Source organism: Emericellopsis cladophorae (assembly GCF_022114955.1).
Source record: "Emericellopsis cladophorae strain MUM 19.33 chromosome Unknown NODE_75_length_81345_cov_113_615741, whole genome shotgun sequence".
Taxonomy (NCBI): Eukaryota; Fungi; Ascomycota; class Sordariomycetes; order Hypocreales; family Bionectriaceae; genus Emericellopsis; species Emericellopsis cladophorae.
Window position 1 is genome coordinate 50,020 of NW_026251000.1, and position 25,326 is coordinate 75,345.

The window sequence follows — 25,326 nt, forward strand, 5'->3', positions numbered from 1 at the left end:
TCTTCTCTTCTTGGTGGATATTCAATGGTGTTCAGCTTTGGCGGTAGTTTTTCTGCGTAATGAATACAACGACATGATCAAAAGGGCCGCTGGGGAGAGTGCATGTCTCACGCCACCTCGAGTCGCCATGGTGACTACGAAAACTGGAATGCGTCCTCGACCCCCCCAGACGCCCAGTCCATCAACCACGCATCGAGCTCGGGCCCCCACGTGAGCGGCGCAGTTGAAGCCGCCTCGGGCACCTCACTAGGCGTCAGCGCGCCAACCTCCTCAAACGTACGCCTCCAGCCGATCACGGCGCCCCTGATCATCTCGCTCCCGCGCGTGTACACGTCGTCCTCATCCGTGACGAGCCCCACGGCCGCCGGCACCGCCCCGTACAGCACCGCCGCGCGCTCGAGCGTGCCGAGCAGGTCCACCGTCTGCAGAATCTGGGCGCGGTCCCAGCACGGGTCGTCCTGCAGGCAGAGCCGGTAGATAATATGCGTCATGGCGCTAAAGTGGAGGTGAATCGGGCTCGCGTGGCCGGAGACCTGCGCGGGCGTAAAGGCGAGGAAGTTGTCCATGCAGCGCGCGGCGGCGGCGAGGCAGCTCGTCAGGGCGGTCGTGCGCGTCATGGCGACCCAGTTGTTGGTGAGCGGCGTGTGGTGCAGGGCGAGTTCGTAGATCATGGCCTCGACGGCGGAAAGATGCGAGACGACGTACTCTATACATGTGTGAGAATCTTGGCGCGGGTGAGGACACGGACGTACTGTTCTCGAGCACCTCGGGCGGTGTCGCGCTCTTCATTGTCTCGAGGCTGCCCCGGAGGGTCTTGACATGCACGCCAGGCGACGCGCCCGACGCCAGCGAGGCCTGGCACGCGGGTCTCGTCTCAGCAGGCCGCCACATGGACAGCGCGTTGACCTCCTCGAGGATGGTGGTGATGCGAGCGATGGCGACGAGGACGTGGTCTTGGTCGCTCTCAGCCTGTGCCGCCAGGGCCTGGAGACACATGTCCATGTGCGGTGTCCAGCCCACGGCCGCCGTCTTGATGAACCACGAGAGGCTGCTGGTCAGCGGGGGGGTCTTTGATAGGACATGAATGCTACTGACCACGCGCACATAATGTAGCAGCCCAGCACGGCACGCCTCTCCACATTGGTCCAGACCACCTCGAGCACCGCCTTCTTCACGGGGCAGCCGTAGGCCTTGCCGGGCTCCAGCTCGCGGCACGGCAGCTCCGTGGCATGTCTGTCCAGGTGGAGGTCGAACATCATGCTGCGGGCCAGGTTGCCAAAGACGTTGAGCGTCGGTTTGCCGCGAAACTTGCTGTGCAGCCTTCGGTCAGGTCAGTCAGCACACGTCTCTGCTTGGTAGCGACAGGAGATTCTGTACCAGCTCACGTAGCCTATGAGGCCCAGCAGGTGGTCCATGTCACGTTCGAGGTCGATGAGGAGGGCCCGCGCCGTTTCTTGCCGAAGCTCGCGCTCCAACCGCATCTGCTCCCCCGTCGAGCTGGCGCATGTAGCCTGCATGACCCGCCAGAGAAAGGGGTACTCCCGCTGCAGGTCAGCTGGTGTTGTTCTCTCTGCTACATGGAAGTATGGGAATGACGGTAGGTAGTTCTCGCGGAACAAGCGTAGGCATCGTGCGTCGTCTTCATCCGTGTTCATGTCCCTGCTTGGGGCACCGCGCATGGGAGGGTCAGCATTCTGTTGTTGTTTCTCAGGGCTCGCAGCATCTCGCGCTTCGTGAGAGACACTGTCCGACTTCTCAGACCCGTACCGCGACGCGTAATCCGACGTAGGTTGGCTGTGAGGGTGCGGCGTCTGCTGCTGCTGGCCCTGCTGGGAGAGCAAGCTCACGAGTGAGTCAAGCTTCTCCTCTAGCTTGGCCGTCCGCCCCTTGGCCGTACGGTTCACCCTCTTGCGCACCACGGGGGCCGCCACACAGTCCTTCTGCAGTCGTACGCAGCGTTCACACGTGCGACTGTTGCTGGGCCGAGGCTGAGGCTGGAGGACACACTTGCACTTGGCCCTGACGCAGCCGGCGCACGCCTTGCCGTAGGGCGCTGATTCCTTGACGGCGTCGGCTTCACGTTGTTTTGCAGCGGCGGAGTTCATTTTGGCCAGGGATGGATTTGCTTTGCTGAGTGACGCAGTGCTGATGGATGAGCAGTGAACAATTGAGGTCTATCAGATCAGCAGATGGGCGACGGCGGATTTGACGCGCAACAGGGACAGAATCCCGCCGCTGGGCGACTGGAGCGACAGCCGTATCGTATTACCCCGACACCCTGGTCCTCCTGACGGCGGAGTTGGAGCTGTTAGTCTCGGGTGAGTCACCCCTGTCGTATGATGAAGCCTGCGACAGCGTGGCTGATGATGGTCTGGTCGAGGGAGACGATGAAGATGCGCTCTTGTCGCTCTGTGTGAAGCAGTGAACCAGCATCACAAGAGCAAGAGGCGGCTCATCGACATTTACTGCAAACGAAACCCCGATTGTCAGACGCCATCAAGTGAACAAACTAAGGTCGCTTCTCCATTCACGCCTTCATCGACAGCCCTGCGGAAACTAAACTAAATCCCGGGTCTGGGCACGCGCGCTTACCGGCACGCTCCACGACGTGGCGCCATCCTTGCTGCAATCATATCAATGCACCCGATTGATGAATCCCGCCTTTCTGGCGGACTGTCGCTGCTTAAGTCCGCCGTAAAACCGCACGGGTGTCGATCAGTACAAGATCTGACATGCTGACTCTATATCAGCCATTGCTGGACCACCTCCTCTCCTGCGGCTCACACACAATGGACTCATCACCCGGCACAACCACCGCCTCTCCCATAATGGCGCCTCAGGAGATGCTCGAAAAGACGGCTTCGGCCACGCCAACCGCCGAGCGCGCCGACACAACACCCCCCAACACGGGCACCGACACAACCACAGACCAAGGCCATGCCGTCCACAAGACAGACACCAACCTCTCCTACTCGCGGCGCTTCCTCACCGGCTGGCCCCTCTTCTCGGTCATCGCCGGCGTCTCCGTCGTCGTCGTCCTCACCCTCCTCGACCTCGCCATCATAGGCACCGCCCTCCCCCAGATCACCAGCGACTTCCACCGCCTCGGCGACGTCGGCTGGTACATTAGCGCCTACACCCTCGGCAACGCCGCCGTCCAGCCCCTCTCCGGCAAGATGTTCACCTATTTCAACCTCAAGTGGACCTTTCTCCTCTTCTTCCTCGTCTTTGAAGTCGGCAGCGCCCTCTGCGGCGCCGCCACCTCGAGTGCCATGCTCATCGCTGGACGGGCCGTCGCCGGTATAGGCGGCAGCGGTCTTGTTAATGGCGGCCTCACCATCATCATGGCCGCTGCCAAACCCGAGCGCATGCCCCTCTACACGGGTCTCGTCATGGGCGTTGGGCAGGTCGGCATCGTCGCGGGGCCTCTCCTCGGTGGCGCCCTCACCCAGCACGCCAGCTGGCGCTGGTGCTTCTACATAAACCTGCCTCTGGGCGTCGTCGCGGGTGCCCTCATGGCCTTTGTCAACGTTCCCGAGCAGAGGCCCAAGGATCCCTTTAGTCTCGCCCTCGTCCGCCGACTCATCCCCGTCTTCGACCTCCCCGGCTTCGCCCTCCTGGCCAGCGCCACCGTCATGCTGCTCCTGGCCCTGCAGTTCGGCGCCGAGTCGTACGGCTGGCGCGCACCCACCGTCATCGGCCTCTTTGTCGGCGCTGGCGTGGGCTATGCCGTGTTCGCCTTTTGGGAGTGGCGCCTCGGCGAGGACGCCATGATCCCGCTCTCCATCCTCACCAGCCGCGTTGTCTGGTGTGCCGGTCTCTACATGGGCTTTCTCATGTCCTCGGTCATTGTCGGCACCAACTTTATCCCCATCTACCTGCAGAGCGTCAAGGGCCTGTCCCCGACCATGAGCGGCGTCTACATGATGGCCACTGTTGGCGCGCAGGTCGTCCTCATCGTTCTGAGTGGCGCCCTCGTCAACAAGTCCGGCTACTACATCCCCTGGGCCCTCGTCGCCGCAGGAGGCACCATGATCGCCTCGGGTCTCGTCTCGACCTGGTCCCGCACCACCGCCGCCGGGCCCCTGGTCGGCTACCTCCTCGTCATGGGCCTGCGAGGCACTGGCTTTCAGATACCCGTCATTGCTGTGCGCATGGCCGTGTCCGCCGCCCAGATCGCCATGGGCACCTCCTTCATCGTGTTTGGACAGAATTTCATGGGCTCCATCTTCACCACTGTCGCCAACGCCATCTTCCAGGAGACGCTGGCCACGCAGATTGGCCACATCAATGGCGTCAGCCCCGAGGCCGCCATCGCAGCTGGGGGTAGTGCGGACGCTGTGCGTGCGCTGGCACCGCCTGGCCCGACGAGGGACGCCATATTGGATGCGTACGCGGATGCCTTTAGCGATGTCTTTCTGTTGCTCATCGCGACGGCGAGCGCTGCCTTTGTAGTGGCGTTTGGGATGGGCTGGTATGATCTGCGGCCGAAGAAAGAGACCAAGGAGGAGACCAGAAAGAACGAGCCGCAGCAGACGGCTGAAGAAGTGTAAGATACCTGGACATGCATCTTTTCTTCCCCCAGGGCTGGCATGAAAGATATTCCCCTCTCATTCGCACAGGTGGACATATATAACTTAATACATTGTACTCCAACATCTATGATCCAACATGCAATGCCTGCCGTGAGACAGAACCTCTAATACGTACAATCAATACAAAGAAATCATGCCTGCTCTGCCACTGAAGACACAAACTCCACCTCAAAGATTACCCAGCCATGATGCTGCGTCCGCCGTCCGTCGTAACCCTCTTCCGGATACGGATCTTGAGCACCCCATTGCCCAGGTGCAGCACCCTCTTCTCCGTGGGCGTCTCCCCCTTTGGCGCGCCGTAAGACCGTCCAAAGGCGAAGACGGGCGTCGTCGACGTGCCCCCGCCCTCCTTGCCGTTGAAGCCCGAGTCGTACGTCGAATCCTCCCCCGAGTGTGCCGCGACCGTCCCGTCGCCCGCCGTCTGTATGTCAATGACAGCGCTCGGCGCGAAGAGCAGTGCCTCGCCCGTGCGTAAGCGGACAACCCGCGAGAAGAGATCTCCCGCGACGTCGTCCTTCTTCAGCCCCAGCGGACGGATCCCCGTCTCCGTCTTGCTACCCTTCTTCATCCCCTCCTGGTCGCCATTCACGTTCGGGTCCAGCCAGCTCGAGGCACCGGCGAGATGCTTCTGCAGGGCCCGCATCCAGTCTGGGCTCGTGAAGCGATGCACAATCGTGACGCTGCACAGGTCCAGCAGACGTGGTGAGATGGTCGGCTCCTGCGTGGAGATGATGACACGCGTGGCAATGTGGCGCTGCAGACGGATCGTGCTCAGGAGATTCTCCGTCAGAGCCTGGCACTCGGCCGAGTTGGTCATGTATTTATGCGCCTCATCCAGCGCGACGACGCGGCCAACCTGCGTGTCTTGCTCGAGGAAGAGGCTGAGACAGATGCCAAAGAGCGAGCAGGCCATCTCGGCCGTGACGCAGGGGCAGCTCAAGTCGACAATGGTCAGTTGCCCGGCCTTGGGCGACCACGAGTTGCCGTGCTGCGGGTCGACGACCATATTGTTGCGGTTGCGGGACACGTGTCGGCCCAGAGCCATCTCGTACGCCCTGGCCTGGTCGGACACCATGAAACTTTCGAGCGTGTTGAGGCGCTGCTTGAGCGGCGCCAGCTGCGCGTCCGTGAGGGACTGCTCGTCGAGGTCCCTCTTGAACTTGGCATAGTTGAAACCGCTACCCTTTTGCTGCTGCGCCACACGGAGGTCGCGCAGGATGCGGATCACCACGTGTAGGTAGAGCGGTAGCGTGCCCTGGACGGATGAGACGGCCATGAGGTCCAGCATGCGCTTCGTGTTGAGGTGCTCCTGGTTAATGCGGAGGACTTCAATGGTGACGTTGGGCAGCTTGGCGTAAATTCTCTGCCGTCGTTAGCACAGATCTTTTGAAAAGGAAAAAGTATGCGTACCTTGATGTGCGCCACATTGGTCGGGGCACACAGCACCCTAACATCGACACCAGGATTAGAGCTAAGGAAAGCTGCCTCGCAGGGCGAGCCGCCCGAGTCAGACACAAACGTGTCGTAGTGGAACACGATACCGGTCAGCGGTTTTGGTAGCATGTTCACCTCATTCTGCAGCAGGCAGTTCTCAAGCAGGCAGCTGAGCGAATGCGACTTGCCCGAGCCCTGGGAGCCGCAGATAAATGTGCTCGAGGGCGCCGCCACGTTGAAGAAGAGACGCGGATCAGACGCTTCCCCGCTTGCATCACCTGCCAGAAGTCCATACTGCGCAAAGGGCTTGCTTTTGTCGGACCTGCCCGTCCTGTCGTGCTCAGCGAGGACGTGGCGCTGGACGGCCTGGGTGAAGATGGGGGCCGTGAGGACGTCACTCGGTGTGGTGTTCTCCGTCTCTGCGTCGAGGAACCGCATGTGTTTGGCAAACTCCTCTTCTTTTTTCACCGCTACGGGCTTTTTCTTCTCGCCGCCAAGGTTGAGCTTGCCCATGTCAAAGATCAACGATGGTGCTTCTGCGTTGGTCTTGGCAGGCGCGGCGTTAAATGTGAAGATGCGCGGGTTGCTGGCCTCCTTGGGAGCACCACTGGCCTTGAGAGGGGATTGTATGTGTGCTGGCGTGATAAGCTTGGGAGCGCGCGTTGGGGTCCTCTCGTTCTCCCCGCCAGCTGTAGTGGCGTCGTCGCGTCTTGAGCTGCTGAGGGCTTGTGAGGATTCTGAGGCAGATGGTCAGTGCTATCAGGAGTGTAAGTGGGTGTGAAACTCGCCTGTTTTGTCTGGAGAGCGAACACCACGACTAGTTCGGACTGTGGTGGCCTTGCGTCTCGGTGAGGTTGTGATTCCACTCTCAGAATCGGTGGAATCATATCTCAGCGAGGGCTGCAAGTGATACGAGGCCATGGTGAGTAGAGGGCACGCAGTGCGTGAGTGAAGCGTGTGCTTGCCAGTGAAGCTTGTGCTTATCAGTGTCTGGCCTGTGTTTTCACTTTTGTGAGAAATGGTTGGATGTTGGGTTCACGTGAAAGTCAGCCTCCTCATGAGATGAGATTGCCATGGGAATTTGGTCAAATTGCCTGCAGGCTCCCCCCAGGCGGGTTTGCAGGCTGCAGGGTCCTGTATGTGCCTGCCAAGCCCGATGAGGCCCCTGGCCAGTTCCGCGCTCCCGGGCATAGCGTCTCAATAGTGGATCAGGGCCCTGTCAATGTGCTGACCAAGGGCGCATTCACTGTTTACAGATAAACAATGGACGCGTCTGCGATTTCCACCTTGTTTGTGATAGTTGTTTGTCTATGTATATCTGTTCCAGATCCTCGCTAGTTGACGTCTGCGTAAAAGTGGTTCATTTGGAACGTGGCTGGCCCGCCAGTCATCGGCTCCGTGCCCAGTTGGAGAACTGTCTCGTTAGTCCACGCCATTGACACAGGAACGCAAGGCAAACTCACCAGTCAGATGCTGGCTCTCCGTAGGAAAGCCCTTGTTGTCGCGCAGATAGTCAAAGAAGCCCTTGGCGTCCAGGTCGACCGAGTGGCGCGCCGCGTCGGACACAAAGGTGTACACGTGCATCGCGCCGTTGAAGCCGTCCCAGAGCGTCCACGTCTGGCCCTCGACCTCGACGGTCCCGACGCTGCTGCCCACCGGCCAGAGGTCACCATAGTTGGCCAGCCAGACCATGATCTCGTAGTCGCCGCCGCTCGTCTCGTGCGCGGGGTCCGATGCCGTGAACATGTCGTAGGCCACGTTGGCCCGGATCGAGTCGCCGCTGTAGCCCCAGTCGGCCTGCGTGGGGATGCTGCCAATCTCATTCACGAGCTTCTTGTCGGCCAGTGTGCGGCCCGCGTAGGGGTAGCTCTTGACGGCATCGTCGTTGCCGGACCATGTCCAGTCCGCGCGCCACGCGATGCCGGAGCTGGATACCTCGTCCACGTAGGTGCACTGCTGGCCGGTACCGAGTGCGGCGCCCCATTTGTTGTTGTTGGCATAGTAGCCGTCCACGGTAGAGTGGCTGTACTGTTCGCACAGCGTCTGAGCCAAAGCTAAGGGGGCGATGCTGAGGAGAGTGAAGGCCTTCATGGTGATGTGGAATGTTCAAGTGAAAGATGGTTGATAAAAGTGTGTGGGTGCGACTGAAAGAAAGGCTACACCAGGTAGAATAACATAGAATAGAATGTAGATTTGAAAGAGAATGGTCTGAAAGGAACGACTTGCGCTTGAGTTCTCTCCAGACGCTGCTCAGCCAGGGCGAGGGCACGGCTTATGTATCCGTGGCCCTCATGCTGAGCTCTGTCCGGGACTAGACTAGACCAAGCGCTCGCTCGCTTCAGACTTCAGAGTATCGAGTCTATTCCCCACCTCCATCGGGAAATAGGGCACTTGTCCATCACAAGCTTCGACTAGTCCAAGGTACAAGCGTCCCTCCTTAGGGACCCTTTGCCCGATGGAGAGACCACCCGCCGTCCCTCGACGCTCACTCGCCAAATGCTAATGCCACAAACCTCTCGTCCTGCCCAATGTGCTCATGGGCGGCCCACAGCGACGGCATGGCCTCCAGCTACTGCGTGGTCCAAACGGCCTAGACGCGGTCCAATCGTCTCCACTGAGCGAGTAATGGGGGGCGGAGAGAGACAGTGCTTCACCTATCCGAGCGAAGACTGGTTCTCGACAAGTCGACCGGCGTCCGTCAGCCGAGTCAAGACACGCTGTCCTGAGACCAGCCAGGTCCACGCGCGAGTCGAGAGAGGCGTCCTGCAGCCGGGACTGGAATGCAAGACGCATAGTCTGGGCACATGGGTGGACACTGGACAGTTCGTATTTCTCGGCTCACGGCGGCTCGGATGCCCATCCGGCGCGTACGTGGCATGAAACAGGCACCGGTTGTTTCATCCATCTCGTTGGGGGCTGTGCCGATCTCGTGTCGGGCGACTTGTTGCTCGAGGCTCCAGTCGACCAGAGGCAAAACCTAAATAGCTCGTGGCTGGACGCGCGGGCGGTGGCAGCTAGCTCCCTTGCTTCACAAAAGCTTCCTTGACAAAGACAAGTCCATTTTCACGTCCCAATCAGGTCCTCCCAATGCCCCAGCACAAGACAAACCAGAGAGACCTACCAAGATGACTCGAGTACCAAAGTAGAAACGGACCTGAAGTGACCACCAGCGATGAGGGGGACATCACGTCATTGTCGCTGGTGCACTCCGCACCAACTCACCATCCACCCCATGTTCTCATCATCGCCTCTACGTGTACGATTCCACGTATCAACTGGTGAACACCCGTAGACCTCACAAAATGGCCACTGTCGACACTTCCCTCCCCGCCGAGCCAACAGGCGCCGCCGCCGCCTTGGCCGAGGCGCACGCCCAACCCCACGCCCTCAAGCTCTACGGCGGCTGGTTCTGCCCCTACGTGCAGCGCGCATGGATCACGCTCGTCGAAAAGGCCATTTCACATCAGTACATTGAGATCAACCCCTACAACAAGGACCCCTCCTTCCTGGCGCTCAATCCACGCGGCCTCGTGCCCACGCTGGCCGTGTCCGTGGGAGACGGCGAGAAGAAGCCACTGTACGAGAGCACGGTCGTCTGCGAGTATCTTGACGAGCAGTTTGATAGTGAGCAGAATGGGGAGCGACTGCTGTCAGGAGGACCATATGAACGCGCGAGGGCACGGCTATGGATCGACCATATCACGGGGAAGATCATCCCTGGGTTCTACAAGCTCCTGCAGCACACGCCAAACAAGGCGTACTCACTCGATGACGCGAGGGCGGAGCTGCACAAAAACATCCGGTCGTTTGTGAATGAGATGGCGACGGAGGGACCCTGGTTCCTGGGGCACACGTTCAGCATGGTGGACATTATGCTCGCGCCCTGGGCCAAGCGACTCTGGCTCATAGACCATTACAAGACGGGGGGCACTGGGGTTCCAGAGAGTGGAGAGGGCGATGAGACCTGGGACAGGTGGAACGCGTGGTTTGACGCCATCGTGGAGCGACCGAGTGTCAAGGCCACGTGGAGCGCGGACGAGAGGTACATGCTTGCCTACAAACGGTATGCAGAAGACACAACCAACTCGGAGGTAGCGCAGGCGACGAGAGAGGGGAGGAGGCTGCCTTGACCAGACTGGAAATTTGCTGAAGTCGGCTTGTAAATGGAATGAGATCAATGATGATATGGTCTAGCGAATTGAATACGTCGAGTCCGTACTGTGCGCACTCAGGACGACTTGACAGTAAAAGTCAATTCGCACTGTCCATATCGCTGTGCTTCCGGCACTGTACAGTGCGCCAAAATTAATACTGCCGCAACTGCACCTTCACTTCTTGTTCCCATCATCCCCGTCACCCGCAAACCATGTCAGACTCGACGCCGCCGCAGAACTCTCGATTCACAGCGCAGGCGACGGCGACGTCGCAGCGCCTCTCCTCCAATACAGTCGGTCTCGTCAGCGCCTCCGACTACCGCAAACGACGCGCCGAACTGCTCGACCAGCAGGACCGCGAGTCGCGCGAAGCCTCAGCAACAGGCACTGGGACGAGCACCGGGGCAGATACCACGCCTGCCGACAGCGAGGCTGATAATGGAAGCGCAGAGCCTGTGAAAAAAAAAGCCAAGAAGAAGAACAAGGGGAAGAAATTGCTCTCTTTCGATGATGATGACGAGGACGACGATGACGGAAAAAGAGACACGCAGGAAGACAGCGGTAAAGATGGCGATGGAGGGGGCAGCGAAAACAAATTCAAAGCCAACGCCTCGGTCAAGCTCGTACCCAAGGCCATGACGAAAGCAGCCCTGCGCAAAGAAGCCACCCAGCGCGAGGCCCTGCGCAAAGAGTTCCTCAGCATCCAGGACGCCGTCAAGAATACGGAGATTGCCATACCCTTTGTCTTCTACGATGGCGCCGACATCCCCGGAGGCACGGTCCGTGTCAAAAAGGGCGACTTTGTGTGGTTCTTTCTGGACAAGAGCCGAAAGGTCGGTGCAGACATGGGCGTCGGCGAAACGGCAAACGCAGCGAGAGCGTGGGCTAGAGTAGGCGTGGACGATCTGATGCTCGTGAGAGGGAGTATCATAATTCCTCATGTAAGTCCCCATTGCACTCTATGGAGGGAACTCTATTGCTGACAGTATGTAGCACTACGACTTTTACTACTTCCTGGTCAACAAGTCCACCGGCCCCGGGGGCCAGCGCATCTTCAGCTACTCCTCCGATGCGCCTCCCACCCCCGTTGCTGCGGCGCCCGCGGCCCCAGAGGGCCTGTCCACTGCGGAGTCGAAAACGGCGGCCATCAAGGCATTGCCTGACGTCAAGACGCTCGAGGGCGCCAACGACGATCCCACGTTGACAAAGGTGGTCGATCGTCGCTGGTATGAGCGCAACAAGCACATCTTTCCCGCCAGCACGTGGCAGGACTTTGACGCGGGCAAGGACTATGCCAAGGAAGTCAGGCGCGATGCGGGCGGGAACACATTCTTCTTCTCGAGGTGAAACGAGGAGATGTGGCGATGGGCGCTCCGTGGTGTCTGTGTGTTTTGTTTGAAGCTTTCTGCATCCTGGCGGCTTCAGCCGACCATCATCCAGACGCCGCCCGCCACCGGGCCCAGCACAAGCCATCCAGGCCAGAAGACCATGAGAAATACCGTCTGCCCTCCTCCGAGGACGAACGTCGCAACCTCGTGGAAAGCCTTCTTCCTCAGCACGCGGCACGTCTGGCTCTCCCACGCGTACCACACCCACGTGGCCGACGTGGACGCGCTGACCTTGGTTGCGAGCCACCCGTTGAGGGTGACCATCTTGCTAGCGTACAGTGTCGTGCAGGCGAGGATGTATGCCTGGACGCAGAGAAAGGTCGATACGGCGTGGATCATGCGCTGGACGTGAAGCGCATTCACAAATGTGGGCGTGAGCGTGCTGAGGAGGGTGTTGGCCGTGCCGAGGGGCAGGTCGGTCTCGCCGTGCGCCGGCGTCAGAAGAGTCACCTGGTCCATTGTGAGAGGATGTGAATCAGGCTGGGACGTTGAGATTCAGCTTTACCCATCTGCGGCGGCAGCGGAAGGTCCTTGAAGTCCTTATATTGGTCCTCTTTCTGTCTAGAGCATCGCAACCCCACCACCACGATCGTCACAAGAACACTTTGCCCCTCCATACATCTGTCGTCGACCCTTACAAGTCGCCCAATGGGACACTGGAACATCAGCAGATGCCATCTACAATGTGATTTCACTGGAATCCCATGTCTGCATGGCCGGATCAGCGAGGCGCGTCGAGTGCTGGCCCGACGTGGATGCACGTGGGGCTGATGATTCGTTCGGCTTGGTGGGGTCGCCGAGATACGGACCCGTGGGGACTTGCTTCCCCTCGCGCCACGTCCTTTTTGCCTGCGACGAATGCATTGCTAGGCGAGTTAGGGCGGCTGCCTCTTCTCCTGGTATGTGTCTAGGCCGGTGGTAGGGTAGATTTGATGGTGATAAGATGCGCGCTTTGCCTGTCTCGAGATCGTATAGTGAGCCAATTGGGTGACCCACGTGTCGGATGCTGCATCGCAAACGCCTGGCTCGTGCGGGAGTTGTCGGTTGTCAGTATCTCGCAGGTGGCTTTGTTCGACGCAGACCGGTGGTCTAGGTCGCGGTTGGCGGCATGTGCTGTCCGATGGATGCTTGCATTCAAAGCCAGTGGCTCATAGCTTCAGAGCTATGCGTTCTTCCGGGGAGGAAAGTAGAGGGTCCTTGCGAGAACTAGATAATCTGTCCTTGGGAGAAGCCAAAGAAGAAGAGAAGCAACGAAGTGGAAAGGTGGAAAGGGCAGAATAGGCAGAACTGGAGGGACTATATTGATCGAACATCAGAGCTTAAATGTGAGCAGACGAAGTACTCATTCGCCAAGTTCCATGGCTTCCCTAATACGTTGCCCCAGAGGCGATTTATCTACTAGTAAGCGTGCTTATCCCGTCCTACAACCATCTAAGTCATGGTACTGACGAGACTACTACGCCCAAGGCGCAAAATTCCGACGTAGGACAAATTGTCAAGAGTTTCTGTCCTGAAGAAATAGAGTTTCATACAACTGAAAGATAATCGACGAGGACAAACTCGCCTATACGAAGCAGGTCATCTCCTCTATAACACAGGTCGTTGCTACAGTGGAGTTTGCAGACTAGGACCCTGCGTGGGATGAGGAGCCTGTTGAGGACTATCTAAGCAAGAACTCATGCACGCCCTTCTGCTCTAGGGCACCCGGAGAGTTCACTGACGTGGGCTTCGCACTCCTGACCGCAGATCCGTGGTATGGCGGCCGCGCACCTCAGTACGACTACAGGGAGCCCATAATATACGTTCTACTCGGCCACTGGGAGCGTGACGACGACGACGACCAAGTTGACAGTAACGAAGATCGAGCTGGCGATGACGACGAGGACGGGCTCCACTTGCTCCTTATCGAGCCAGGTTCTGTGGTGATGAAAGATCACAACAGCTCGCGACAGGCAACCGAAGAAGAGGTACTCAAGTTGGGGTTAGTGGAGTGCGAAAGTCAAGGTTATGCAAAAGAATATGCCAAAGCTGGTCTGCACGGAAACGGGGAGCCAACACCTGCTCACGCTACTGCCAGCATCACACAAGGCTCCATCTCTATGTAGACAATGAACAAGGCGATTGATTAGGAAGCCGCTGGTACACCGAAATCTTCTGCGGCCTTGCTCGGTGGTTATGGCGCTCTTGTGTCACCCAAGACCAGGACAACTACTGAAGCGGTTTTCACCGCTGCGGTCACATACCACCCAATGGTCAGGTGCAGGAGACACGGACATACTAAGAGGAACTAGCATTAGCAACAATATCATGATTAGCACAGTAGATAAGCAAACTCTGAAATTTCAGCTAAAACAGGCTACGTTGGGTGTAATTTAGTGAGCCCTAGTGTCGCAATGACCTCCTGCGTAGCTTGCAGCATCTGGTCCTCGCTGTATTCCATCCATGTCTCCTCATCTTCAACGACCTGTCGATTACGATCACGAGCAGCGGCAAGCTTTTCCGAGACCTTCCAAGCTTCTTCTTCGACTTGGTCAACAAATTTTGCCCAAGCTTCTCTTTGAAAGTTATTAGGATAGCCGAAATATTGACGAAGGATGTTCACAGTAATGAAAGTTTGTGGTTCCTGGGCAACATTAGTTGTATTTCAAGAGCTCCCGCACTCAGACCACCGACATCGTATGTACCAATCATGTTATCCAAACGAAACGGGTATATTTCAAGAGATAACAGATCTTCGTAATAAGCCCGCAGAAGGCTTGGGGCATGGTATCCAGCATGGTTGCGGTAGTGATCTACGTGCTCTGGAACTTCCAAAGGCCCTTCGCTCAGTAATGAGGACAGCTCGCACCAGTCCGCCATCAAGCGAATACTATCTATTTCTCTTATTAGCGTATAGATATGTAGCCATGGAAAGACTTACTGGCTTCCGTATCTAAGATGATGTGCTGAAAGCTATTGTCGGGGAAAGCCAACGCAATGTCCATCGATCTCATGTATTCAACATTGGGCCCAGAAGAACGCTCGGCTCCCAAGGCATCCGTTGTTTTCCAACTTATCGAGCTGGGATCCCTTGCCCCCAGCGCCTTCTTGTTATCGCGGTAGTCGACCATCCGCGCACTCGGATACCAAATAGTCTCGCCATGATGGATTTCGTCAACATACGGTAATCGCTCGATCAGTGAAATAACGCGAGGCGCCAAACGTAGCTCATCTCTTAGATACGCTACATCGAGAAGATGACGTCCTGTTTCTACAGGGGGGAAAATGACGCGCTCGGGATGAATGTAGAAGAGGTTTATGAAGTGATTGTATATGTCGTTGAATACACTCACAAGAGTCTCCTCTCGGTACGACAGCGGCGAGTCATCTGCTGGTGGTACGGTCATTCAGGGAGCACCCCTATACTGCACCAGCTGCGACTCATTTTCAGGTGGAGCTGCGCACATATCCATTGAATTGGCTATTACAGGGGTGTTGTGGAAACAGCAACATGAATTCGTGTTGATACTATTGCTGTTGTCTTCTACTGGAGAAGCATGGTCATGCGACGCGCCTTGCAGCCCAGTTCCGTTGCGCGTGGGGGATCAGAGTAACGGGTTAAGCGATACGCCACGAGACAAGGATAAGGCTTGAGCTGGGTTATAAGGATATGCTGGTATGTGGGATAGTTGGCGAGGTTGATGACTTGAAACTTAGCATCTTCATCAACAGACTCTAGCAGCTTGCAGCACGATGAGTACTGTGACTATATTATACTCTCGAGTCCTGCTGCACATAGTCGGGCGCGAATCACACTCACGCTGGTTCCGTGCCGCATGGAGAGACCAAAGCAGTGTCGTACCGAATCCAGAGGCAATAATATAGAGCATATAGTTATGCCAAATACATCATCGGCCTATACGTTGCGTCACCCTGTCTGCAACATACCACAACTTCGATAACCCTTTGCACGCAGCCAAGCTACCCTCAACTCAATCGCCATACTATGATAGTCTTGGTGCAGGACTTCGTGATGCAGCAGGTCAGGCGCAAAATTGCTCTGCTGTGATTCTGGACAAAAACTCGGGCATTGGGACAGTCATTTTCTACTCTGCGCAGAGTCACAGGGTCATATTGATTTGAAAAGCAGTTACCACACAAGAGACTGTTCAGATCGCAATGGTAGTTGAGGGCCTATAAGAGGTAGTAATTTCATGAGCTATATTAGAGCATAGGCACATAAGAAAGTCGTGAGCTATTTTATGTATCGTCAAGTACAGGGTGATAATCAGAGGAAAATGTAAGGTATATATAAAAGGTATATTATTCGACTTATTACACAACTATACGCGCCTGTTATATATACTGTAGCTTTTCCTCTAATTATAACCCCGTACCTAACGATATATAAAAGATAGTTTACGACTTTACTATAAGCCTACGTTCTACGTATAGCTTATTAGATTACCACGTCCCCGTGCGCCCTTGGACTAATCTAAAGCTTGGTTAATTACATCCGATTGCGGCAGACCGACGTAACCTACATTAATCCGCTAATTCGAGTGCCCGAACATTTTGCGGTAATCATCTTCTCCTAGAACGAATATCAGTCGACGAACGTACCCACATCCAGCCCGTCACGCCTGTGGACTCGATCCCGATGATGTGGTGTCAACGGGTGGCGTTCTCCGTTGCCCCGTGCACTTGTAGAGTCATGAAACTTTTTCGCCCGGAGTTCCGGGTGCAGGCGAGGAATATATTTGCAATTACACGAAACTGCTAATTAACGTCGACTGAAGCTCATAGCCACATGCAGTACTAATAACTACCACGAACACATCAGGGACATGCTTGACTCGCGAAATGTAAGACCCGGCTTTGAAAACCTGCATCAACAGTCACTTAACTCATCATGCCAATGCTGCTCATTTACGGAGCGACAGGTTACACTGGTCGTCTGGCTAGCCGACATGCCAAACAGCTCAGCCTGGACTTCACAATTGCTGGTCGCACAAGCAGCATCAAGACACGGGAGTTTGCCTCTGAGCTTGACGTCTCCTATCGCTTATTTGACGCTGACCAGTCCGATGATATTGACGCCTCTCTGGACGGAATATCTGTCCTACTCAACTGCGCGGGCCCCTTTTTTCGAACTGCCGGACCACTGATATCCGCCTGCATGCGAAACGGTGTGCACTACTTGGACATTGCCGCGGAACTCGACAGCTATAGATTAGCGGAGAGACATGACGGCGAGGCGAAAACTGTCGGGGTGATGCTTCTACCCGGATGCGGTGGTAGCGTGGCCATGTTGGGTTGCTTAGCCGCCCACGCCCTCGACCACGTCAAAAAACCAACACGCATCGATATCTCCATCTGCGTCACTGGTGCCATATCACGCGGCTCGGCCATCAGTGCTTCCGAAAACATGACGGCCGAATGTCTTCAGCGCCTAGATGGGGAGCTGGTCAAGGCTGAGACAAGCAACACCATACAACTCGACTTTGACAACAGCCACGGCAATGTGACAAACTATCCTGTGACTCTTCCGGACCTCATCACAATTTGGAAGTCAACCGGCGTTCGAAACATTCGCACATTCATCCACGTTGCTGGCGAAGCCTTCTCTCGTGGTGATTTGTCCAAGCTGCCAGACGGTCCGACGCAGAAGCAAAGAGAGGAAACGCCATACCATGCTGCTGTGGAAGTTGTGGGCGAGAATGAGACGGTTGCAAGAGCGGTTCTGCACACGGTGAATGGGTATACATTTACAGGTGTGGCGTCGGTCGAGGCCGCAAAGAGAGTGCTGGCCGGGTCGGCCAAGGCTGGCTTCCAAACGCCTGCTGACATTTTCGGAAAGAATTTCCTCGACGCGATTCCAGGTACACAGATTAAAGACATGTAATTACGGATTAGACAGTTCTCAGTTCTCCCTTGGTGGCCAACGTGAATCACAATATGAGCCGGCAGCTTGATCTTCTCAAGTCTGCACGTCATAGCTGAAAGGAGAGGGGAGCAAATCGCCGATGTACTTACATGCATTGAAGTGTCTCAACGGACTAATGTGCAGTTGTCATTAGGGACCACAGAGGACAATACACTTTCAATTGTTAAATGAAATGTGTGGTCAATTTCCACGAGTCCGGTGCACAGGACAATTCATAAGTTTATCTTGCGCTTCCACTGTCACTGTCCTTGGAAATTGCTTTGTAGAACCCATTTAGCGCATGATTGACACAATGAACAAACAATCTTCAGATCCAATGCACCCATCACCGTCCGCTTGTGAATCATAGGTCCATCTATGAGGGTTGGATCATTTCGTTGTCGTGAATCGTGCCTCGCCTCAATGACCACGCAGGTACTAGGGCAGACCCGCAGTTCATTCATGAGCGGCGGAGCTCGGAGCTCCGGTGTGCGCTCGAATGCAGCATGCGGGTGCCAGTCTGAACTGCGGCCATAGTTTGTCATACAAACTTTCTTTTGTGTTTGTAATGTGCTTTGGGGGCCTTCGTTGCATAAGCAGATAATTTGCCAATAGTTACGGCCTTCCGAGCAGATTTGTCATGAGAAAACGCCTACGGGACATGCGACCAACACATCCGTTCAGTATATATGAAGTTGAATATATGAAGGACAATCCAAAGATACGAATGAAATATCGGTCAACTCTACTCGCAAACTCCAACTCTACTCATCCAGGCCTGGTCGTCTACTGCATCGCTATGCCTAGCTATCTTGTTACGGGAGCGGGAAGAGGACTGGGCGTACGTACGACTCTCGTCATGAAAGACACAGTCACACTAAGCTTGCTTTAGTATGCAATCGTCGAGGCTCTTGCTTCCCATCCGTCCAATGTCGTCTTGGCTGTGACGAGAGACAAGGACGCCATGGAGGCGTGCTTGTCCCGAGACAATGTCGCTGGCGTTCACGTGCTAGCCGCGGACATTGCCGATTACACCGCGCTACAAACCGCCGCAAACCAAGCGAACGCCATCCTTGGAGATTCTGGCCTCGACGTGCTCATCAACAACGCGGCTTATGTGAGCCAGGCCACAGCACTGACCTCACCTTGCGACTAGTATGGCCTCCCTCCTGTCTTTATCCTCCACAGGCTCTATGCTAATATCTGAGTGCAGCGAGAATGAACTCGAGATCTTCATCGAAGACATTCAGAAAAGCATTGAAATCAATGTCCTGGGGTCGCTCAAAGCCACTTGGGCGTTTCTGGACTTGGTCAAGAAGGGCTCAATGAAGAAGGTTGTAGCAATTTCCAGCGGGATGAGCGATACCGGTCAGTATTCGGTCAGGCTTTTTGCAAGCGGTTATGGCTGACTGCGTTGAACAAGAAATGATCAACGGGTATCATATATCCAACGCGGCCCCGTATGCGATCAGCAAAGGCGCGCTCAACGTCATGGTCTCCAAGCTCCATGCGTCTTACGCCGACCAGGGCATCGTCTTCATGGGTATCTGTCCAGGTCTTGTGGACACTGCTAAAGGTCCACCACCACAATGTTCGTGCTAAGCCCTGGCTTCATCCCGGCCCCCTCCGCACACAAGCACACGCATGTGCTGACTCTGAGCCCTACAGTATCCCAGGATGACGTCAATCGGTTCCAAGGCATCACATCAAAGTTCGAAAGGTACGTAGGTGGCAAGTACGCTGCTATGCAGCCGGATGAAGCGGCGGGCAAGGTATTAGCGGCTATCAGCCGACAGACGCTGGCGGGCGGGTTCGGCGGAACGCTTCGCAGCCACAACGGTACAACCAAATGGATGTAGAATACATTATATGGTGCGCCGCCACGAGATATCTATAAAAAGCTGATTGGAAAGTTGGTTAAAGTACTGTCGAGCTGTCGCCGAGGGAAAACACCACTCGTCTCCCATGCCCCCAAGTCTATCCCATAGTCGGGATACAACCTGCGAGAACCTTCTGGCCACCCATCTCGCACGCTACATCTAGGGGGCCGTTGCGGCCACTGATGCCTCTGATGGTGTCTTGAGGCATCTCGAATTTGCCTCATGATGACAAATCGCTCTGTACTTGACCACTTGCGTTGTTAAGCATCTGGTAAACAGGTCCCAACTTAAGCTCCAGCTCAGCACTGTGTCCACATTGCTCTTGCCGCCTGTGCGTCAACTATATATAGGAGACCTGCGCAGCTCGCATCTCTTTGAGATCATCGACTTTCACGACCTCAGGTGCGCCGTCTCCTTAACCTTGCGCCGCCATGCCCTTCTCCCACATCAGTCTGCCGGTGGGTCGCCACTATGCTGTGATGCGAGACTTCTACATGGCAAGCCTGAAGCCCCTTGGCTACGAAATCTTGGTTAGCGGAGGACAGGAAGAAGAATTCGCTGGGCTGGGCACTCCGTCTACCGGACCTCACTTTTGGCTCGGCCTCGGCGCGAGCAGCAAGTCGCTGCCCCGATACGACGGCAAATTGGAGAACCGCATCGCCCCAATACACCTCGCATTCAACGCAGCGAGCATGGAACAGGTGGATCAATGGTACTTTGAGGCTTTGTACGTATATTTTTCACCTCCACGCGTGGTTGAAGATTGTTTTTGCTAATCATCATGGGATTCCAGAAGAGTAGGTGGCATTGATAACGGAAAGCCTGGACGGCGTCAGTACACTGTGGCATTCTATGCAGCCTTCGTGCTAGACCCTCTCGGAAACAATATCGAGGTGCTATATGGCCCATTACAAGAATGATACGGCCTTGACACCGGGGCGTATTGCCGTGGTTGTGTCCGAATGACACGTGAATATTGATCTATACACATGGAAAGGCTTGAGCTTTGTCCGATCTACCTGGACAGAAAAGTAAAGACTAGATAATCACTTTATCTTCTACGCACTATCTGTCCTCAACGTCGGGTCAGCTTGTGAGGATTTGATTCCCTGCCCAACTGCTGTTCTTCAAGCCCCTCCTCTCGTATCACCGCTCTCGCCCGGAACTCCGAGCTCCGGCTGCACTGTGCTGAGTTTCCCCGCTGACCCCCTACTGCTTGAAGCCTAGTGCGGAGCTACCAGTTCCTCCGCTGGATATAGCTCAGCTAGGCTGAGCTGAGCCACCACCCAGTGCAACCAGCACCTGCGCACATCAATTGAACTCGGGAAGCCGCCGACTTCAAGCAGCATCGCCCGAAACATTGGTACTGTTAATGGCACAGCGATGCCTCTGCCGGGGAACGCACTGATCTGTCAGACGTGCAGCCGGAGATTTGAGCACAGTGAGCAGCTTCCATTCCACGCGCGCAGCCAGGCGAACATGTACTTGAGCGGGTGAAAGGGACAGTCGAGCTGACATGAGAGCGCATGTTCCTCACTGCTGCGCCATACGAAGAGGTGTCCTCACCACATCGCCCGGCCATCTCGACAAAAGGCGTGTCGGAGCTGCTCGAAGGCCAAAGCACGCTGCGACCTGCAGAGGCCCGTCTGCGGTAGATGCCGTAGTCGGCAGCTTGTCTGCTCCTCTGCGGCAAAAGGAGAGGCGTCCACGTCTATTGTGGCTTCCTCTACACTTTCAGACAGCCCTCAGTTTGCGGACCCGAGCCAGTCTGGAAACGGCAGCCTGCTGAGCGTCGAAAGTCCAAGCACAACCCCGCCACCCTCCTGTGGCACATCAGCTGATGTCCATGGTCATCGGTCATCTCCGGACGTTCATCGCCAGCCCTTGACGGCAGTGGCCACCCCTGTCTTGGCCATATCTGACGAGCGGCGCGAGGTGCTGCTTAGCAGTGCGCCCCGAGCCCCGGAATTCATCGGCGAGCGGGCCGAGGTGCATATCATGCATCTTATCATTCGCGTCCTGCTCTCCTGGCCGCGCCGCATGGCCATCTGTCGCACAAGACGGCTCCCCCCTTTCATACACAGGGTGCAATTTGAGCACGGCATCCCGCTCGCCTTGGCAAACTGCTACACTATTGTCCAGATGTGGGCGGACCACACAGATGGCAGCACGTGGCTCGTTCAGGACACCATCCACAGAGAGATTCAAAGGGTGCTACATGTAGAAGAGGTGCGTGATTTTCTTCCGTTTGACCTATTTCCCCAGACTCGACAAATCAAGGTTGAATGTGAGCTGAGACAGGATATTGAATGTAGGAGCTTGAGTTTGTGGACGATGAACACTTCGTCCTGTCAAAGGCACAGTCATTGCTCGTTCTTGTGATCCTTCTTTTCTTTGCTTTCCGAGAACAACCACAAATCGCTAAACGGTCCGAGGCAAGACTCCTCATCAAGGTGTGGGAGATTAAGAACCGCCTCGCAGTGACAGGCCTGTACATGGACGAGGAGCTCGTCTCTGCCCTCCCAGATTGGAGAAGATGGGCTCTTGTTTCCGCTAAGCGCAGGACTATCTTGGCTTTCCATCACCTCGAATACGCCTGGTCCCTCTTGAACGGCTACCCTCCCTTGACGTGCTCCGAGCTTGGTCCTCTGCCCGCACCTAGCCCAGGACACCTTTGGCAAGAAACAGATGAGCGTACTTGGAGTATACTGTACGATGAGTGGTTGCGCCAATGGACTGATGGCATCTATAAAATGCACGAATTCTTTGCGATATCCCGCGGCCGCCCTTTGGACAGGAGATCTGAGATGTGGCTTGCGGAAGCAGACGACTATGGCATGATGCTGATGGCTGAAGGTGAGCTCGTCCTACTGTTGTCCGATTGACGAAGCTGACATGTAATATAGTGAACGCCATACGCGGGGGTCCTTAGCCATTTAGTGGCAGCAATCTGAGCTTTGCAATAGAATCGGAGTATTCATCTGGGCGGGTTAGAAATGAAATCGGAATCTGCGCGCTTAGACAGCTTCTTGCCGTGCGCCCTTTGGTACAACGAGCATTGAAACGCTAGATGTAACAGATACTGTCGATCAACTCGTGCTGCTCTTGATATTGTCCTTGAGCTGTAGGTACTGCGTGATCATCTCCCTCATAGTATCCTCAAAACTCGTCATCCTCCATCCAAAGGCCCCTTCTTTCTCTGTGGCATCCAATCGCCATTCGATAGTCTCCAGCGTTCCTTCGAGGGGAAGCGCCTTGCTTTGCACTTGCTTGGGAAAGTGTTTTCTCGCAACAGCCTTCGTGTCTCTATCCCAGATCACACCGTCCGGGGTATCTGAGCTAAGGATGTATTCGCGGTTTCCAGCAACCAAGGCGCGGTCAACAGCATCGACATGTGCTCGAGCGACGTCTCGAACATGCACCGGTACGCCCACAAACGGGAACACCGATTTCAGGGACGGGTCTAACGCTGACGCCATAACTGCTCCGCGAGCCTCTACGGTCAGCTCTCCCGGCTTGCCGTCTATAGCGATGCGCGTATCTGGACCGATGACTACAGACGGAAGGAGGCTCACAATATCGAACCCAGGTTTCTCGTCTTTCACAAAGTCGCGAGTGGCCATGCGGGCGAGTGCCTTGGACGCCCAGTAGGCCTCCATGGGGCTATTGTAGGGCTTTGTTGGGCTCGAATTGATATCTTGCACTGTCACATGTCAATTTTGATTCCCTGTTTAGGATCTCACATACCTGTGTATAGTCTTTCGCTGTCAGGTTTGAAATTCCACTCAAATGGAATCAGCGTCACACATGAGGAGGTCACGACGACCCGTTGGACAGAGACAGAGTGAGCAGCGGCCTCGAGGATCATTTGCACCATGTCTACTGCTGGCTCGATGATATCGCGCTCATAGTCTTCGGCCTAGAGTCCCAGCGGTTAGTCCTGCCATTCCTTGGATATATTGAGCTGACACATACGTGGAGAGCCAGTGGGGACGCGAGATGCACAACAACAGTGATCCCATGGAGGTGCTTCGAAATTTCCCCTTTTTTGAGGAAATCAGGTATGATGGCAAACTCCAGCGCTCCATCTGCATGGGACTGGGCGATCAACTTGCTCTTATTCCGTAGACTGGCGATGCTTTCCTCGTTTCGTATCGCGCCACGTACGCGGTAGCCTCGTTCCAGGGCGATGATCAGGGTCTGGAACCCAATGTAACCCGTAATTCCAGTGATCTGGAAATTTCCGATTCAGCTTTACTTGAAGGGTACTATTGCTTGCATGTGCAAATTCTCACCAACAGTTTTGCGCCAGCAGCCATCTTAGCGTTATTCGGGCTCATGGAATGAGTGCAGTGAGATCTTCACGTTAAATGGTTGGCCAAACTGCAGGAGGCGAGCAGAGGCAGAGGGCCTGACTGCTATATATAGTCGAGGCATTGAGCGTAATGGCCCGCACCCGCATAATGCTCGGCCAAGTGATAGTCGCAGGACGCACAATGGCGGAAACGAACGGCCGTGCCTAAGCCCGACAACGCCACAACTCGGAATTCCGGGCATCGTACATGTCTGCTAGCGAGAGGGTCTTTCCGTCAAATGCGCGATGCTGGCTTTATGGCAGGATGAGTGGGCCTTGACGATGTTGCCTCTGAGCAATTTTCTATCGGCCAACGTTATTGACAGGGCCTTTGCAAATGAGCGTAGAAGTACTCAAGCCTAGGTGAACTATACACTCAGAGCCCAGTAGCTGTTAAAGGCCAATATACGCAGTGTGAACGGTACCCGACCGTTGTAGAATGACTGATTCTTAAATACGTTTGACACATTCTTGCGAACGTGATTGTTCCAACCGTATTGCCAACACCTTTGCAACCAACGCCCAGCAGAATGACATTGAGTGTCAATTTTGGCGCCTGTGACCTGTGCCAAATGTAGCTGACATCTTTCTGCCCACGATATCTTAGCTAGTTTAACCTCTTACTAGCACGATTGTCGGACGTAGAAGTATTGTAGGAAGCCTAGTGCGGATGTTGCAATTGCAGGGTAAGCGGCAGGAGGAGCTTGCTCCCGGATGGTAGCTGTAGGCCGGCCAGCACATGAACCGCCCCAGGCTGTCGTTCACCCGCCGCTGATTGCCCTGTATATCAAACACGCCGTGTTTGAGACAGACCTGCGTTGTCGTCGAAGGATCACCAGCCCCCCGAGAATCCGTCAACGCCGTCCTGACCGCCTCGAAAGTGGCAAGTGTCCTCCCCATGGCATTCATTAAGACGGTCTGCCGAATCGAGGCGTGTGCTGCAGCGCGCTTCGGGGTCTTTTTGGCTTCCCTGGCCATGTGATCGCTGATCCTGGGCGCGTGCCATGTCGGCAGGTGACCGCTGCTCGGCAGCGACTGAAAGCATGGGCCCGCGTCGGGGTCGTCTGCTGGGTCCGACACGAGCGCCATGTCGTTGACGGCCCACGACTCTGCGCGCCGCGGGCCCCGCGACACCTTGGTCCAGCTGTGGAGGCGGTGGCAACGACGCGGCCGATGGCGCCGTAGAGTAGGATGCACGAGTGCGTCCGGACCGGAGAGAGGAACCTCTTAGCCGTCCGCGTCCACCAGTTGCCGTTCTCGCCACGGTCGCAACCCTACTCCTGGCGCAGGACGTGATCCGCCTCTAACGCCGTCAGCTTGCCTTCTGCGACGAAGACGGTGCCGATCTGTCGCTGTGACATGTCCAGCGGGCAGTTCTGGAACGGAAGAGCGAGGGGCTCAATCACTCTGACGGGCAGTATGCTGCTACGGTCGTCGGCACAGTAGATGGACTGTGTATGCTATAGCAGGCGGCGGTGGGGACGAAGGCTTGAGCTCACAAGTACGCCCTGTGTACCACCTAGTAGAGAGGTAGCGTAAGATATAGACAGAGAGTTAGCAAGCAGCGAGGACTGAGGGATAGAATCCAGGATTGTTGCGGCAGGCGCCCTTCACCG

The 25,326-nt window shown here is 55.9% G+C and overlaps 9 protein-coding genes across 9 annotated transcripts; 5 read left to right on the forward strand and 4 right to left on the reverse strand.

The window, feature by feature from the left end:
• Positions 1 to 134: 134 nt before the first annotated feature.
• Positions 135 to 2,105, reverse strand: J7T54_004184 (putative zn 2cys6 transcription factor protein; the record flags this gene model as incomplete). Its single annotated transcript, XM_051509928.1, has 4 exons — positions 135 to 706; positions 753 to 1,048; positions 1,096 to 1,320; positions 1,378 to 2,105. 4 exons carry the CDS (start codon positions 2,103 to 2,105, stop codon positions 135 to 137), a joined length of 1,821 nt encoding a protein of 606 aa, XP_051359133.1.
• A 684-nt stretch (positions 2,106 to 2,789) lies between these two features.
• On the forward strand, positions 2,790 to 4,553 carry J7T54_004185 (putative mfs multidrug protein; the record flags this gene model as incomplete). Its single annotated transcript, XM_051509929.1, has 1 exon — positions 2,790 to 4,553. One exon carries the CDS (start codon positions 2,790 to 2,792, stop codon positions 4,551 to 4,553), a length of 1,764 nt encoding a protein of 587 aa, XP_051359134.1.
• A 217-nt stretch (positions 4,554 to 4,770) lies between these two features.
• Positions 4,771 to 8,120, reverse strand: J7T54_004186 (uncharacterized protein; the record flags this gene model as incomplete). Its single annotated transcript, XM_051509930.1, has 3 exons — positions 4,771 to 5,958; positions 6,006 to 6,766; positions 7,493 to 8,120. The coding sequence occupies 3 exons, from the start codon at positions 8,118 to 8,120 to the stop codon at positions 4,771 to 4,773; spliced, it is 2,577 nt and encodes an 858-aa protein (XP_051359135.1).
• A 1,211-nt stretch (positions 8,121 to 9,331) lies between these two features.
• J7T54_004187 (Glutathione S-transferase omega-like protein) lies at positions 9,332 to 10,159 on the forward strand (the record flags this gene model as incomplete). The annotated part of the gene is made up of 1 exon (XM_051509931.1): positions 9,332 to 10,159. One exon carries the CDS (start codon positions 9,332 to 9,334, stop codon positions 10,157 to 10,159), a length of 828 nt encoding a protein of 275 aa, XP_051359136.1.
• Positions 10,160 to 10,395: 236 nt separating this feature from the next.
• Positions 10,396 to 11,530, forward strand: J7T54_004188 (uncharacterized protein; the record flags this gene model as incomplete). The annotated part of the gene is made up of 2 exons (XM_051509932.1): positions 10,396 to 11,124; positions 11,177 to 11,530. The coding sequence occupies 2 exons, from the start codon at positions 10,396 to 10,398 to the stop codon at positions 11,528 to 11,530; spliced, it is 1,083 nt and encodes a 360-aa protein (XP_051359137.1).
• Positions 11,531 to 11,604: 74 nt separating this feature from the next.
• J7T54_004189 (uncharacterized protein) lies at positions 11,605 to 12,030 on the reverse strand (the record flags this gene model as incomplete). Its single annotated transcript, XM_051509933.1, has 1 exon — positions 11,605 to 12,030. The coding sequence occupies one exon, from the start codon at positions 12,028 to 12,030 to the stop codon at positions 11,605 to 11,607; it is 426 nt and encodes a 141-aa protein (XP_051359138.1).
• A 4,438-nt stretch (positions 12,031 to 16,468) lies between these two features.
• On the forward strand, positions 16,469 to 17,455 carry J7T54_004190 (uncharacterized protein; the record flags this gene model as incomplete). The annotated part of the gene is made up of 1 exon (XM_051509934.1): positions 16,469 to 17,455. The coding sequence occupies one exon, from the start codon at positions 16,469 to 16,471 to the stop codon at positions 17,453 to 17,455; it is 987 nt and encodes a 328-aa protein (XP_051359139.1).
• Positions 17,456 to 18,440: 985 nt separating this feature from the next.
• On the forward strand, positions 18,441 to 22,288 carry J7T54_004191 (uncharacterized protein; the record flags this gene model as incomplete). The annotated part of the gene is made up of 11 exons (XM_051509936.1): positions 18,441 to 18,631; positions 18,690 to 18,844; positions 18,900 to 19,052; positions 19,145 to 19,315; positions 19,707 to 19,758; positions 19,808 to 20,083; positions 20,150 to 20,249; positions 20,647 to 20,797; positions 21,095 to 21,585; positions 21,672 to 22,212; positions 22,263 to 22,288. The coding sequence occupies 11 exons, from the start codon at positions 18,441 to 18,443 to the stop codon at positions 22,286 to 22,288; spliced, it is 2,307 nt and encodes a 768-aa protein (XP_051359140.1).
• Positions 22,289 to 22,445: 157 nt separating this feature from the next.
• J7T54_004192 (NAD(P)-binding protein) lies at positions 22,446 to 25,071 on the reverse strand (the record flags this gene model as incomplete). Its single annotated transcript, XM_051509937.1, has 5 exons — positions 22,446 to 23,053; positions 23,104 to 23,275; positions 23,332 to 23,589; positions 24,524 to 24,854; positions 24,989 to 25,071. The coding sequence occupies 5 exons, from the start codon at positions 25,069 to 25,071 to the stop codon at positions 22,446 to 22,448; spliced, it is 1,452 nt and encodes a 483-aa protein (XP_051359141.1).
• Between the last annotated feature and the right edge of the window lie 255 nt (positions 25,072 to 25,326).